This window comes from Asparagus officinalis, chromosome 9 (genome assembly GCF_001876935.1).
Source record: "Asparagus officinalis chromosome 9, Aspof.V1, whole genome shotgun sequence".
NCBI lineage: Eukaryota > Viridiplantae > Streptophyta > Magnoliopsida > Asparagales > Asparagaceae > Asparagus > Asparagus officinalis.
The window spans coordinates 13246379-13262009 of record NC_033802.1 but is presented as its reverse complement, the minus strand read 5'-3'; the positions used below and the strand labels follow the sequence as shown (position 1 = coordinate 13262009).

The following is a 15631-nucleotide window of genomic DNA, read 5'->3' as shown; positions in this document are numbered from 1 at the left end:
TTTCAAGTATAAAGATGATATATTTCAGGTATAAACAGGTATACGAGAGATACGAGGCGAAACGATGCAAAAATCAACATGAATATTGATTTTAGCCTTCACACTATCAACTTCTACCAACTTCTACCAAGTCTAGGATATCTCTTTCTTGATCCATTGTGGGCTCTATATAAGAGAAAGAGAGAGAAAGAAGAGATCATTGATTGGAGCTGATCTAGGGTTTGAGTTTTGAGAATAATGAGAGCTTTTCATCCCTTAGAGCCTCATCAACCGCATCCTCGACGTCATTCTTCATCATCTGATCGTCAACATTCAAGGAGTGTTTCCTTTGGACTTCATCATCATTATCGTTCTTCCAATCTACACTTCAATCATTAGGAGAACAATTTGCTAATCAAAAGGGCTATAAGATCTTTCTAGTTGGGCTTTATTGTTGTTTGTTTCATTGGTTCAAACTTGTTTTTATGGCGTACTCAAACTTGGTTGAATTAAGGGTTTACGGCGTACTCAAGCTAGTGTTAATTGAGGATTTACGGCGTACTCAAGTCGGTGATAATTGATGGTGGAGATTAGGTAGGGCTAAGTGTTACTCATCTGTGAGGAGTTAAGTTAGACGACTGATTTCGGGTAGATTTCAGGATGCAGTCTTTGTAAGCTTACTGAATCGGGTTGCGATTCAGGTGAACTCTAGTTATAGTGAGGAAACCCCTTCGTAAGAAAGAAGAGTGGATGTAAGATTTCTATCTGAACCACTATAAAATGTTGGGACAAATTTTTGTAAACAACCTTTTTGAAAATTTAATCAGCAAAAACGACCCTATTAGGAAAAAATTAGCAAAATCGACTGCTCGTTGTGAGAGAACGGTCGATTTTGCTGAAATGGAGTTTCTGCGATACACGAGACTACTAGTCCCGTGTAATTTAAAGGCTTAATCAAGCAGCCAAATTATACGGGATTCGTAGTCCCGTCTATTTGGTATATTTAAGTACTTTAGCCCCCATGACCCTCCCCTCCCGTCTTTCCTTACCTCAATTAGTCCATGGCCGTTCTTGAGATCTCACGACCCCACCACCACAGATCTCACGACCCCACCGACCACGCTCGCCCTAGCCTTTGACTGTGCTCGCAACCCCAGCCTCCGACCTCGCTCGCGACCTCAGCCTCCGATCACACTAGTGAAGACAGGCACCTTCGACTATGCTCGTGACCACAGTCATCTCTGACCACATCAAACTCCAATCAAGGTGAAAATTTTCACTATTTTCTTGTGAATTTGATGATTGATATGGATGTATTAGGCTAGGGTTAATTTGTATATGAATGATATGGTTTTTTATTTAGGGTTTAATTATAATTGGGATATGAAATTTATGGTGTGAATTGTAATTTTTTGTGAGAATTTTGATGAATGATATGGATTGATTAAGGTTTATGATCTAGGATATGAAAATTTTTAGGTTTTATTTTGTGAAATATGATGAATAATGTGATTTGGAAGTTAGGGTTTAACCATTATTTACTTTTCAATTGAGATTAGGGTTTTAAATTTGATTTTCAACTGAGATTATTATTTTCAGTTATAATAGATTATTTACATATGATGAACTGTTGATTTTCAGTTACGACGAATTCTATACCCATTATTTTCTTCTTCAATGGAAGCCTCGACGTCGGAGTGAATAGTATGTCTATGTATGATGGAGGTTCTAGGAAAATGTTTATGCTATCTAAGGTCATGTAATTTTGATGGAATGATGAAAGAAATATACAGAATTACTAAAATTAATAAAGAAGAATATGCAACTAAGGTATTCTACAACTGTTCGATAAACGAGAATAGAACAGTTATCGTGGAGATCACCGACGGTGAGGAGTTGAATGACATGAAACTATTAGTCGAGAAACAAGTGCCAATTGAGTTGTTCATTGAGAAGTATTCGATTCTCGAATTTTCCCAAGTTTCGTGACCTTAAGGACAGTTCTCCCGCATGCTTGACTTAGACAATGAATCGAGTTTATGACATGTCCAAGTCAAGAGCCGTGGTCTCAACTATAGCATTTAAACGGGCATTCTCTTGGTAGGACGCCAAATACTATATTTAACAACGCTTCAGACCACGTTACAGGTGACTTATCAGCCGGATCAATTGTAGAAGAAGAAGCAAATGATGACTTAGAAGATATTGAAGAAGATGACATGCAAATTGATAGCATGCATGTGGTTGCTGGAATCGATGATGACTCCCATTGGATGAATCAATTTTATGTTAACAATAAATATGTGGAAGCTGAAGATCCATTGCCCGATGAGTTTCATAATGAGGATTGGATAAATACCTCTCAAGCTGAATTTGTTGATATTGGTCCTAATTTTCAACGGCCTTAGGACTTTACTTTTAAAAAAAGGGATTTTTTTTGAGAACAAGGAGGCATCGATCGTTGCAATCCGAGAATGGTCCATCAAGAATCAGGTCAAATTCAATCCGGTAAAAACTAATGTAAGAAACTACTAAGTAAAATGTTACTTTAATAAGAAGATAGAAGTAGAGCATGCAAGTGAGCAGGATGAGAGAAACACAAAATGTTCTTGGTTGCTAAATGCAATTGTGAGAAAATCATCAAATGGACAATTTGTAATATCTAGAAATTACGGACTTCAAACATGTTGCAATCCCTTGGTGGATGTCGATCATTACTCTGCATCTTCCTATTATATATGTAAGCTAACTATGCCTAAAGTGAGGGCTGAACTTGATCTAAATGTAGGTCAAATATTTCAAAGGGTATATGACACGCGGTGCATTATAAGGCATATGATGCAATGAGGAAAGCGTTGTTTAAAATATTTAGAGATTGGGAGAAATCTTACGAATTACTTCCACAATATCTTGAAGCTATCAAGCAAAATAATCATGATACTGAATATGAAATAATGTTCGAAGAGATCGCACCAGGGATGGAGAGGTTTACTCGAGAATTTTGGGCATTTGGTCATACTATTAAAGAGTTCACTTTTTTTATCCGGTATTGAGCATTGATGTCACACATTTATATGGCAAGTACAAAGGCGTGCTTCTTGTAGGGATTAGTGTAGACGCAAATGGCGGTTTATTTTCTTTAGCATTTGTAGTCATGGAGGTAGAGGATACTTCTAGTTGGAAGTGGTTCTTTAAACTTATATACAAGTAAATTCCAAGTATCCGTACGCTAAGTATAATTACTTTTATCTTAGACAGGATGAAAGGAATTATAAGGGCGTTGTATGAGGGTTTTGATGCACCATATTATTGCGCTCTGATACCACTTGTAGTTGTTGGGCTCTAATACCACTTGTTGTGCGCGATGGAAGCTAAAATCAAACCGATGTTCTTCAAGAGACCAAATCAAACAAACGTCGAGAAAAGACCAAACAATGCAAAATAATGACACAAACTCAAACTGTAAAACCCCGTATTTTTATTAGAAGTATATGTGAATTATTGGTGATAGATAATTCTATTGTGGTAGATGACTTGAGGTCATAGATATACTTGATAACAAGTTATCAGATATGTATGAGTGTATTTTTATAGAGTTTTGTACATTGGTTTTTGCAAATTAGCAAAACATACACGAAACTGGATTTTTATCTGCCTAGTTGACTTATCAGTCGACTAATGAGTCGACTGATGAGTCGACCTATGAGTTAACTGACGGGCTGATTTCAGGTTTTTCTTTTAGTTTGCGGGTCTGTTCGATTTTGTTTCGGGTTTGACTGCTCATATAATATATCTCCTACCCGAAAACACCTTCAGATCTTAGAAACCCTAGCCCCCTCTCTCCCCTTAAACCCTAGCTTCGTGTTTGGTGATATATGGGGACTTTTTGGAGGATTTGCAGCGGGTTTTTGGCGTGGTGCAGCGCAGGAGATCATTCTCTTTCGGATTCAGGAGTTTTTCAGCATACCAGAGGCGAGTAACATCTCGCCCAGCCCTATACCCACTGTTTATATGATTTTATTGAGTTTCATTTGGATTTATTGAGCCTAAATCATTATTTTGTGTATAAAAATATATCTCTATGGCATATGATGCGAGAAATCAAAAGTTTCAGTTAATAAAAGCTCACTAACGTTTTGTAATTTAGATCCAGATCTGGAATTAGATTTAAATATAGTTTTCTTTGTGATTTATTGATTTCAACATGTTTTAAACATGTATAAATATGTTTAGGGTTTTAGTGTAAGAAAATCATGCAAATCTTTCGTTTCAGTTTAATACATATGTGTAAGAATCGTTTTTATATTGCTGGAACTGATGAAGAGGATCTTTAGGTTGAATTTTTTTGCGGATAATCAAGTATGTAGAAACTAAGAATTTTCTGCTCAGTCGACCAATCAGTCGACTTATGTGTCGACTGATGGGTCGACCAATGAGTCGAATGACGGGAAATTTCCAGCCTTCTTTTTTGCTTTCTGTTTTGTCTGGTCGATCAATAAGTCAACCAATGATTCTAGTCGACTCATGAGTCGACTGATGAGGAAATTTCTAGTTTTTCCTCAGTTTGGATCTGTTTGGGAATGTTTGCTGTTATTGCATGCTCATATGTGAACGATGAGTCACCTCGAATATCTGATATTAGACATTTTAGATTTTATTCGCATCTCTACACATGAGATGTCATGCGGACACAAGTTTAAGTTACACACCGAGACATGTGTGAGATTAGTGTATATGCATCTTTTCATATATTTCATTTAGTCCATATGTTGGACAATTATTATGTGTAGTCCATGTATTGGGCATTTATCACATTCAGTCCATGTGTTGGACATTTATTTCTCAGTCCATGTGTTGGACATCCACTACATCTAGTTTTAGTCCATGTGTTGAACATCAGTTTAGATCTTGAGATTGACACTGATACTTGCATAGGCTGGACATGCCACTTATATGAGTTATGGCATGACATCGTATTTAAGTTCTGAGATGAGTTTGTCTTCTTTTATTATTGTTCCTGTATTAGATTTTGGGTTTGGTATTTAGGGATTTACAATTTGAGATACAAGGTATATACATGAGGATTTTATTGTTTGGATTATTTCGCTCGATGTACCTATGCTCGTGTTATAATTTCCTAAGTACTAAAACTCTCTTATTATTAGGGATTTACAATTTGATCCATAAGGTATATACATGAGGGTTTTCTTGTTTGGATTATTTTGCTCGACGTACCTAAGCTCGTATTGTAATTTCCTAAATAGGATCAGTGATTTTATGAATATATATGTATTAATTGTATTTTCTGTATACAACGAGCCCTACCCCTTGGGGTTGGTTGTGATGTTGCTCGCTAGCGCTTTGACGCTCGTTGTCCCTCCCCCTTTCAGGTAACGAGCCAGGTACCTGGAGAGTCGCAGGTTGATGACGATGCACTTTAGCTTCGGCTGTCTACTATAGTTATATTTTTCTTTTGAGCTCCACTGTAGACTTTTGTTCAGACATTTGAGAGTTATATTCTAGAAGTTGTAAAGGCCGTGTGCCTTTTTTTTCCTCTTATTCAGACATTTTGTATTTAAGACTTGTTGAGACTCCAGTTTATTTATTTTAGATACTTATCTTGTATTTCTGTATGTTTGATGATAAAATATTAATTTGATCTCTATCATTTCATTAGTCATCTCTTGTATTATCTTTTACTTGCTTTTGTACCTACACCTGTTATTGACTCTACTAGAGAGATAGTAATTGTGATGGTGAAACATGTTATTGCACAGTGTGGTGCATGACATGTTTGATATTCTTGGTTTCACCTTGGATTGTAGCCTTGTGTGAACCCAGGGGCGTCACAATGCAGTCCAGAGAATTTCGCGGTCGACCGCCAAGGTCGACCGTCTATTTTCCAGAGCTCAGTTTTGCCTTTTTGATGCTCGCGGTCGACCGCCGCGATCGACCGCCGATCTGACCGTTGGGTTCTAACGCCAATTAATCTCACCAACAAAGCTCTAATTCTCTCCAAACCCTAACTAATAGCTCAGAAAATACCTCTTTTCTATGCTCGAAATATCCCCTTCGCTGCTCCCCAAACCTAAAACGTGTTTCTATATATATAGAAATCCTAAAGCCAAAAACATACTAGGAATTCTAAAACCAAAATCAAAACAGATTAGGAATCTAATAATCTGTAACCAAAATAGATTAGGAATCCCAATAACCTGTTACCAACACAGATTAGGAAACATATTAGAAACTTGTTATTCAATAATTCTCCATCTCGACGAAGTGTTTCTAAAACTGAGTCGACACCAATACCAACCAAACGTCCCACTTGTTGCGTCTAGTACAAAGTGAAACAAATCCACGACAACGGACTCAATCCACAATAAGTCGAGACCCAAACGAGAACGTGAACACTCTCCAAATGTCGGTATCAACTCACCAAACTGGCTGCATTATAAATGACTGTCTTTGTATCCTCTTACCCAAGAAATCAAGCATTCACGTAGTTCACACAATGACCTCCAAAGACCCTCAATCCAATAGAAGAGTTCGCAACACTTCTCCAACATCATCACCAAATCTGCAACTAATAGCTCTCCTAATGGCCCCAAAGTGAAACAATCCAAACACCTCCACCTGAGGTAAACCAATGGCCATAACCAAATGCAAACTATGTCCACCAGCTACACTCGAATCCAAAACTAACTCATCATCTGCATCCAAATCCAAATAATCCCCAAACTGTGTCACATCAGCTGGAATCCCAAATGATGCAGTATGATCTAGAGTATGTAGAGTAATTTTCACCTAATGTGGAGTAGCATCACCCTCCACCCGCTGTGATATTCTAACGATCTGATCAACACTCTTCATCTACCAAGAGTCAAAAGTGACATACCTGCTCAGAACAAGATCAGGGTCTCCCAACTAATAACCAAACGAGCCTCTCAATCCTAAATGTGCAATTGGATCAAATCTCACATCCTTAATGTGACCAAATGTTGGGCAACCAAACATCCGACGCAACCCAAAATCTGAAGCAGTTCTACCAGATCCAAAATCTCCACATGCAACAGTCGGTAACTTATGACTAAGATGACTCAAACATGTCGAAGCCCGAACACCAAAATTAATGTTCGACATCAAACGCCGATCCTCTTCCAGAAAGGAACAACCAATACAAAAATATCATCTCATCTAGTTACCCTAATATTTCCTCTCCAATGAAGTATCTCAAACTGCCATGAGCTCGGCATAAATGTAAGAAAGAGCCCCTACTAAAATCTGAACAACGAAACTATAGTTATATTTTTCTTTTGAGCTCCACTGTAGACTTTTGTTCAGACATTTGAGAGTTATATTCTAGAAGTTGTAAAGGCCGTGTGCCTTTTTTTTCCTCTTATTCAGACATTTTGTATTTAAGACTTGTTGAGACTCCAGTTTATTTATTTTAGATACTTATCTTGTATTTCTGTATGTTTGATGATAAAATATTAATTTGATCTCTATCATTTCATTAGTCATCTCTTGTATTATCTTTTACTTGCTTTTGTACCTACACCTGTTATTGACTCTACTAGAGAGATAGTAATTGTGATGGTGAAACATGTTATTGCACAGTGTGGTGCATGACATGTTTGATATTCTTGGTTTCACCTTGGATTGTAGCCTTGTGTGAACCCAGGGGCGTCACACAAATAACCAATTTTAACGTGGTTCGGCAAGTTGCCTACGTCCACGAGGCAAGAAGGGGATAATGTTTTCACTAATAGAGAAGAAGAGTATAAATTGAGATTACAAAATCACACAAACTCACCAATTAATCTCACCAACAAAGCTCTAATTCTCTCCAAACCCTAACTAATAGCTCAGAAAATACCTCTTTTCTATGCTCGAAATATCCCCTTCGCTGCTCCCCAAACCTAAAACGTGTTTCTATATATATAGAAATCCTAAAGCCAAAAACATACTAGGAATTCTAAAACCAAAATCAAAACAGATTAGGAATCTAATAATCTGTAACCAAAATAGATTAGGAATCCCAATAACCTGTTACCAACACAGATTAGGAAACATATTAGAAACTTGTTATTCAATAATTCTCCATCTCGACGAAGTGTTTCTAAAACTGAGTCGACACCAATACCAACCAAACGTCCCACTTGTTGCGTCTAGTACAAAGTGAAACAAATCCACGACAACGGACTCAATCCACAATAAGTCGAGACCCAAACGAGAACGTGAACACTCTCCAAATGTCGGTATCAACTCACCAAACTGGCTGCATTATAAATGACTGTCTTTGTATCCTCTTACCCAAGAAATCAAGCATTCACGTAGTTCACACAATGACCTCCAAAGACCCTCAATCCAATAGAAGAGTTCGCAACACTTCTCCAACATCATCACCAAATCTGCAACTAATAGCTCTCCTAATGGCCCCAAAGTGAAACAATCCAAACACCTCCACCTGAGGTAAACCAATGGCCATAACCAAATGCAAACTATGTCCACCAGCTACACTCGAATCCAAAACTAACTCATCATCTGCATCCAAATCCAAATAATCCCCAAACTGTGTCACATCAGCTGGAATCCCAAATGATGCAGTATGATCTAGAGTATGTAGAGTAATTTTCACCTAATGTGGAGTAGCATCACCCTCCACCCGCTGTGATATTCTAACGATCTGATCAACACTCTTCATCTACCAAGAGTCAAAAGTGACATACCTGCTCAGAACAAGATCAGGGTCTCCCAACTAATAACCAAACGAGCCTCTCAATCCTAAATGTGCAATTGGATCAAATCTCACATCCTTAATGTGACCAAATGTTGGGCAACCAAACATCCGACGCAACCCAAAATCTGAAGCAGTTCTACCAGATCCAAAATCTCCACATGCAACAGTCGGTAACTTATGACTAAGATGACTCAAACATGTCGAAGCCCGAACACCAAAATTAATGTTCGACATCAAACGCCGATCCTCTTCCAGAAAGGAACAACCAATACAAAAATATCATCTCATCTAGTTACCCTAATATTTCCTCTCCAATGAAGTATCTCAAACTGCCATGAGCTCGGCATAAATGTAAGAAAGAGCCCCTACTAAAATCTGAACAACGAATTCCCTTTCTGCCAATACACTTCCTCTAACTGTTGTTAACTACTAGGACTCCAAACCAACAGGACTTGGTTGCAACCTATAAATGCCTAGTACTATCCCCAACATAGAAAACCAAATATCGATTACCTTCCAATGATGCCTCCTTAGAAGGCCTCCAAATGCCTGAATGAACACCACCTAGAAGACCCCTCATTCGTCGAATAGAAGTGCCAAATTCCATCTCGGTCTCCTTGCTCATACCAATGTGCTCAAAGGACTTCAATAAGCAGGTCAATGCACTTCTCAATAATCCAAAATCCTAACCTCAACTCATTCTTTCTCAGCCATCTATCTCAAAGCACCAACAAACCAATACAGAACTAACGAAGAATAGATCCAAACTGATAAAGGAGAGATTTTTACCTCTAATTGAAACCATAACAAGAGCCTCCGAAAGATCTCACCCCGCACGACGGAAACGTGATCCACAAATAGGAAAAATCCCACCTTTAGCACAAACTAAAGCCCTAAACGAACTTCCAAAGTGATCTACTCCTCCAATTAGCCCAAGTGTAGCCCAAGCTCTGATACCACCTGTTGGGCTCTGATACCACTTGTTGTGCACAGCGGAAGCCAAAACCTAACCGATGTGCTTCGAGAGACCAATCAAACAAACACCAAGAGAATGCCAAACAATACAAAATAACGATACAAACTCAAACAACCAATTTTAACGTGGTTCAGCAAGTTACCTACGTCCACTGGGCAAGAAGGGGATATGGTTTTCACTAATAGAAAAAAAAAGAGTACAAACTGAGATTACAAAATCACATAAATTCACCAATTAATCTCATCAACAAAGTTCTAATTCTCTCCAAACCCTAACCAATAGCTCAAAAATACCTCTTTTCTGTGCTCCAAATATCCCATTCGCTGCTCCCCAAACCTACGTGTTCCTATATATATAAAAATCCTAAAACCAAAAACATACTAGGAATTCTAAAACCAAAATCAAAATAGATTAGGAATCCTAATAACCTGTTACCAAAACAGATTAGAATCCTAATAACCTGTTACCAAAACAGATTAGGAAATATATTAGAAACTTGCTATTCAACAATTCTCCATCACGGCGAAGTGTTTCCAAAACTGAGCCGACACCAATACCAACCAAACGTCTCACTTGTTGCGTCCAGTATGAAATGGAACAAATCCACGACAATGGACTCAATCCATAACAAGTCGAGACCCAAACGAGAATGTGAACACTCTCTAAATGCCGGTATCAACTCACCAAACCGGCTGCATCATAAATGACTGCCTACGTATCTTCTTACCCAAAGAATCAAGCCTTCACGTAGTTCACCCAATGGCCTCCAAAGACCCTCAATCCAATAGAAGAGTTTGCAATCCTTCTCCAACATTATCACCAAATCTACGATTGATAGCTCTCCTAATGATCCCAAAGTGAAACAATCCAAACACCTCCACCCGAAATGAACCAATGGCCATAACCAAATGCGAACTATGTCCACCAGCTACACTCGAATCCAAAACCAACTCATCATCTACATCTAAATCCAAATGATCCCCAAACTGTGTCACCTCAGTTGAATTCCAAACGATGCAGTATGATCTGGAGTATGTAGAGTAATCTCCACCCAATATAGAGTAGCATCCTCCTCCACCCCTATTCCTTTAACCCCTATTCCTTAACCCTTTGTCAAACGTGGTGTTTCATCGGGGAGGAATATTCCTTTTAACATAACTTTTTCTTCATGAATTTTCAGTTATGCCCTCTGTTTAAGTTGCTATAAACCAAGCCTGTTTCTTTAAACACATTTAAACCCCATATCTGAGTTTCTAGATCCGTTGTTTTCTAAACTCTTTTAGAATTTTCATGCAGATGTCTAATTGAGGGTAGAAACATAGTAACTCGCTTTATGTGGCTAACAACAAGGCTAACCTGAGTTAGCTTAGGCAGAATAACTGACAAAGGGACTAATACGAGATAACTAATAAGGTTTGAGGGATTACATACCAATTTCAATGATTTGACCAACTGATATCAAGATTATTGAAGATTTAAGGGACCAATATTATCGAAAACACTCAATGTTAAAAAAGACCTACTCTTGAAATAGCTAGCCTAGAAGATAGCCTACTAGTTTCCATCTTCAAAACCTCAGCTCTCTCTTCCAGCTCTGATAGGTACAGTTCCTTCCTCTGCTTGCACCTCATAGCTGATTGCCTATTTGTCATAATTCTATCATGACACGAAATTTTTTTTTGAAAAATGAAAAAAATATCAGTAAATGCAATTCACAGTAAATGGGTATAAACAAATGATCATAAGAACACATACTTCTTTGCTCTCTTTGGATCGAGGCGGGCGATCTCAGTGAGCTCCGCACGTGAATATTGCTTTTTCATAGCCATAGATATTGAGCTCGATCTATCCAAGGTTTGGCTCTCGAGGGACTCTCCGTTGTACATTGGAAGTCTCCGAAGAAGCAAAGGAAGGGAAGAGAGAGAGAGAGAATGACCGCGATGAATGAGAGAGGAAACTACTAAATATGGACAGGATGGAGATTGAGTGAATGTAACACAAATTCAGTGAACTTGTATTCTCAGGGGTTTGTAAGGTGGGGAAAAAAATGCAATTAAAACTTTTTGTTCTAATTATGTTATGGGCATTGTCCAAGAAATGGGAAAGAGCAGGAGGAATTTGCAGGAGGTTTTCACTCATCAAAAGTGTATAAAATTCTTTGTTCAGTATATACTGATTCTATTTATATATAGTTTGGGAAGTTTTCAGTGAACTTAATTGTATGAATAAATTCAATCCATAATTGGGGGATTTGAAATTTTGGAAGGTCAAGAGAATATAATAGGAATTTACAAAACACAAAGTACGTTATGGGATCCTCTCTTGTGAATTGCTGTTAGAAACCCTGCTGAATATATATATCTCCGATTTTTGTATGTTGTAGTACAAAAATAATATAAATTTGTAATCTAGTTAGTATTACACTATCACTCCTTAAAAACAGTCCTACATCTTTCACAGCTATATCTTATCCAGTGACTTCCTTAAAATTTTAGGACAAAAATTCATAGTAATAGTTATAATTTATTGTGGTGTGTACATGAAGAATACATATTTCTTGCATGTGCAACTGATCTTTTGTGCTAGGGACTTCGATCATGATTCCCCTCTTGATCCTGAGGGAAACCCTTGCAATTTTCTTTCAAGCTACTCTCATTTCTTGATTATTTTGAATTTTGAGTTAGTTTTGAGATTTGTTTTGTCGTCCGAAAAAATTATGGTTTTGTTAGGATCGTTTTCTTATGTGAGGAAAGTAGGGTATTTTTTCAGGATTTATGGGCTATTTTAGATTAAATTCGATACTTGAGTTAAAAAGGATGAAAATGATTTTTTATTCTTCTGACAAAGTCAATGAAAATGACAATATTTCTTGTGAAACTATAATATTCTGTGCTCGGGGCTTTGATGTTTATTCCCCTCTTTATCCTTTGGCAGTCTAATTTTTTGCTCGGAGAATTTGAGTTAAGTTTTGGGATGAAATATGTCTTTTCTTTCTTTTTCTTTGAGGAAATTAGGGTTTATGGATGTTTTTTTAAATTCAATATTCAAGACAACAAACAATGGTTAACGATTTTTGTTTTAAGTTCAATATTCAGGACAACAAACACTGGTGAACAATATATTTATTAGTATATTGGAACACACATCTTACTAAGAGGGTTGAAGTTAATTTAAGAAAACTTAGATATGATGAAACTTTATGATTGAGGATCACGGATCACTTTCTTCCAATATTTCAATTGATCAAATAAATTCCCAGGATTTGTAAACTAACATTTCAATTGACCTTATGTCTGTTTCAGCAACCAAAAAAAGGCAAATAACTAAATGCTCAAAGATAAAATGAGCTCCGCACACAGCAACATATATATATTTATATTATATATATTATATATATATATATATATATTATATATTCATATATATATAATATATATATATATAGGAAAAGTGAAATCTGAGGTGCTCCGCTTAGGCTGTCATCTGAGGATGCGCAGTCGCGGCGCGATTTATTATAAACCGGCAATAAAGAGTATCTGAGCCCTTCGCGTGATATATCCGCTTCCCACCAAAATCGCTAGCCTTCTCTCTTTCTTTAGCCGGCGTCAGATCGCGCCATCACTGAAAGCCCTCCCTGCCTCAGATCGCCGCCCGCGAAAGCGCCGCGCCCAAGCTCGGCCAAGCCCTCGACGTCCGCCGTTCAGTCGTCGCGCTTACAATTGTCCCGCTTGCCTAGACATAGCCCTCGCCTCTTCTCTCCAAGTATCCGCGAGATGCGGCCGCGGCTGAGCTCGCGCCGGCCGGGTCAGCGCCGTTACTCTCCTCCCGGCCATCGAACTCACGCCCTCATCACAGCACGGCCTTCCGATGTTCATATTTGATGGCTTCAACGCCTCAGGTTTATCGGCCGCTCCGGAGCCTCGACCAATGCCCTCGACGTCTGGCCCTCCGGCGCTTCGAAAAATTGAAAGAGTCGACGTCTTCGAATTCTTCAAAATCAAAGCCTACCTTCTTGCATAAATGCAATAAATCTCCAACTTGCGTAAGATAGATTTTGCCATGATATATTCAATGTTTGTAACTCTTTCTGAATATAATTGGTTTTGTTGTAAAGCCATGAATGGTATAATTGTTTGTGTTAATAAACTTGTTAATATGGGCCGTCTTAATTTGGCCCAAATATATTTAATTTTTAACATCTTTCTGAATTATTAATTTTCATTGTAGGGCTAAGATAAACAGCACTTAGAATTCCGGGGCCAATTTGTGTTATTTTGCGAGATTTAATGTGATAGCGAATAAAGATTTAGATGAAAAGACAGCATAAAAGCACTACAGACGACACGCTTTTCACAGCTTTCTCATATATCCGGCACATCTATGAGCAATGAGCAAATAGGGCAATTGATTGCTTGATCAAAATTTTAATGCCTGATAAATGCTCATGTCATGATTGGAATTAAAAATCTGTCGTTGTTCGGTATAGATGATATTCACGCCGAATTTACGCGGTTGCCAAAAGGAGGGAATCGCGGATAAAATGAGTGGGGCAGCGGCCGCTAATACAATCTCAACACCTGATTTTGGTAAAGAATTATAAGAAAGCGGCATGAAGGAAAAGAAGGCGGTGATTTTCGGGGGAAGCGCGCGATAGAATGGCCGAGATGATTGTAGATATGATAATTGAAGACCTGTAATATGTGTGAAAGCTTATTGTGGCTTTCATTATCGGCTTCATAATTATGCCGCGGAACATGTTAAGACATGTCGCCTTGTGGGGTTTAGAATATGCGGAGCAGTTTATCAACGTTTGCATAAATATAATTGGCTGCCATTGCAGCTGTTGCACCTCTTTGCTGCAAATGGAGATGAGTAAAATCAAAGAAGTCTCTTAGTAATGCGGGAATTAGGTCAGCCGGCTTCAAATGCCCGGGTACATGGGTGGTTTTTGCCTCTGTTTACTGTTGAGTTAGCATGAACATTATTTTGTATATCTCCCGTATTGATATTGATTATTGTTATGCGCGGGGTCATACAAATGTAATGTTAGTTTTGCTTTTTTGTAGTTGGTTTTTTATGAAAAAAGTTTAGGGGATTTAGAGTACACCTCAGATATTGAAATAGGTTTACCGCGCCCTGCTTTTGTGTGAAGAGTACTGCGAAAGTGAGCGGAGGACTTACTATGCAACAAATTATATAGAGTCCGCAAGTTGGTTAAGCGGAAATGGCCTAAAGAGAATACTCCTCTTATTCATACGGCATCGCAATGAGTATTTGTACATAATGCTGTTGCTCTAACATAGTTCATTATTTAATGTCCGTTTTGTTAGTATCTATGTTTGGGCAACTATAGGTATACGTACTAATACTAGCTTTTTTTGTCAAAATAGAATGCAAGGAAAGCTGAATTAATTTTCTAATTGCGGAAGACAGACGTAGCGAGTTTGAAAGAGGCTCACTACAGAATTAACGAGAATTGAGAAGAGCGTAGTGGCTAGATGAAAAAAACGCAAAAGGAGAAGAGGATGACGAAAATGTAAGCTGAAGAAAAAAATCAAAGAGGATATGGAAGCATAAGGAATATGAGAATTGAACTGGAAGGGCCGATTTATGTGATGACTTTGTGATGAGGTCGCAAGAGACGTGAGAATTTTAGAAGATGGCTCGTGAGTTTAGTTTTTTAAAATTTTCTTAAGCAACATTTTTTAATTTTATATTTTTGCGCATATTAATTCTTGTGTAACTCTTTGTTAATTATAATGCGCTTCCGTCGGACTCTAATAAGAGATGTTTTCTCAAAAGATGAAGGGTGGTAATGAGAATAAGCGAGAGAAACGCCATCTATCAAACGGGGCTGTCGAAAGAGGGAGGAGGAAGGATGGACCCTCTGTTACTTCACCTTATATGCCTTAGATCAACAGAAGCAGGCAGCT

The 15631-nt window shown here is 38.0% G+C and overlaps 1 protein-coding gene across 1 annotated transcript; it reads right to left on the bottom strand.

Annotated features, from left to right (window-relative positions):
- On the bottom strand, positions 8345-11584 carry LOC109823219 (transcription factor RF2b-like). Its single transcript, XM_020389506.1, has 3 exons — positions 11454-11584; positions 11218-11354; positions 8345-8526 (listed from the first exon to the last, which is right to left on the bottom strand). Exons 1-3 carry the CDS (start codon positions 11582-11584, stop codon positions 8345-8347), a joined length of 450 nt encoding a protein of 149 aa, XP_020245095.1.

Bases quoted from the DNA above. Each gene is read 5' to 3' on its own strand.
- LOC109823219 (XM_020389506.1), bottom strand. From the start codon at position 11,584: ATGTACAACGGAGAGTCCCTCGAGAGCCAAACCTTGGATAGATCGAGC. The intron at 11,355-11,453 runs GTATGTGTTCTT...GTGTCATGATAG, and splicing joins GATCCAAAGAGAGCAAAGAA to AATTATGACAAATAGGCAAT. The intron at 8,527-11,217 runs GTCTTTTTTAAC...ATTTGGATGCAG, and splicing joins GCTAGCTATTTCAAGAGTAG to ATGATGAGTTAGTTTTGGAT.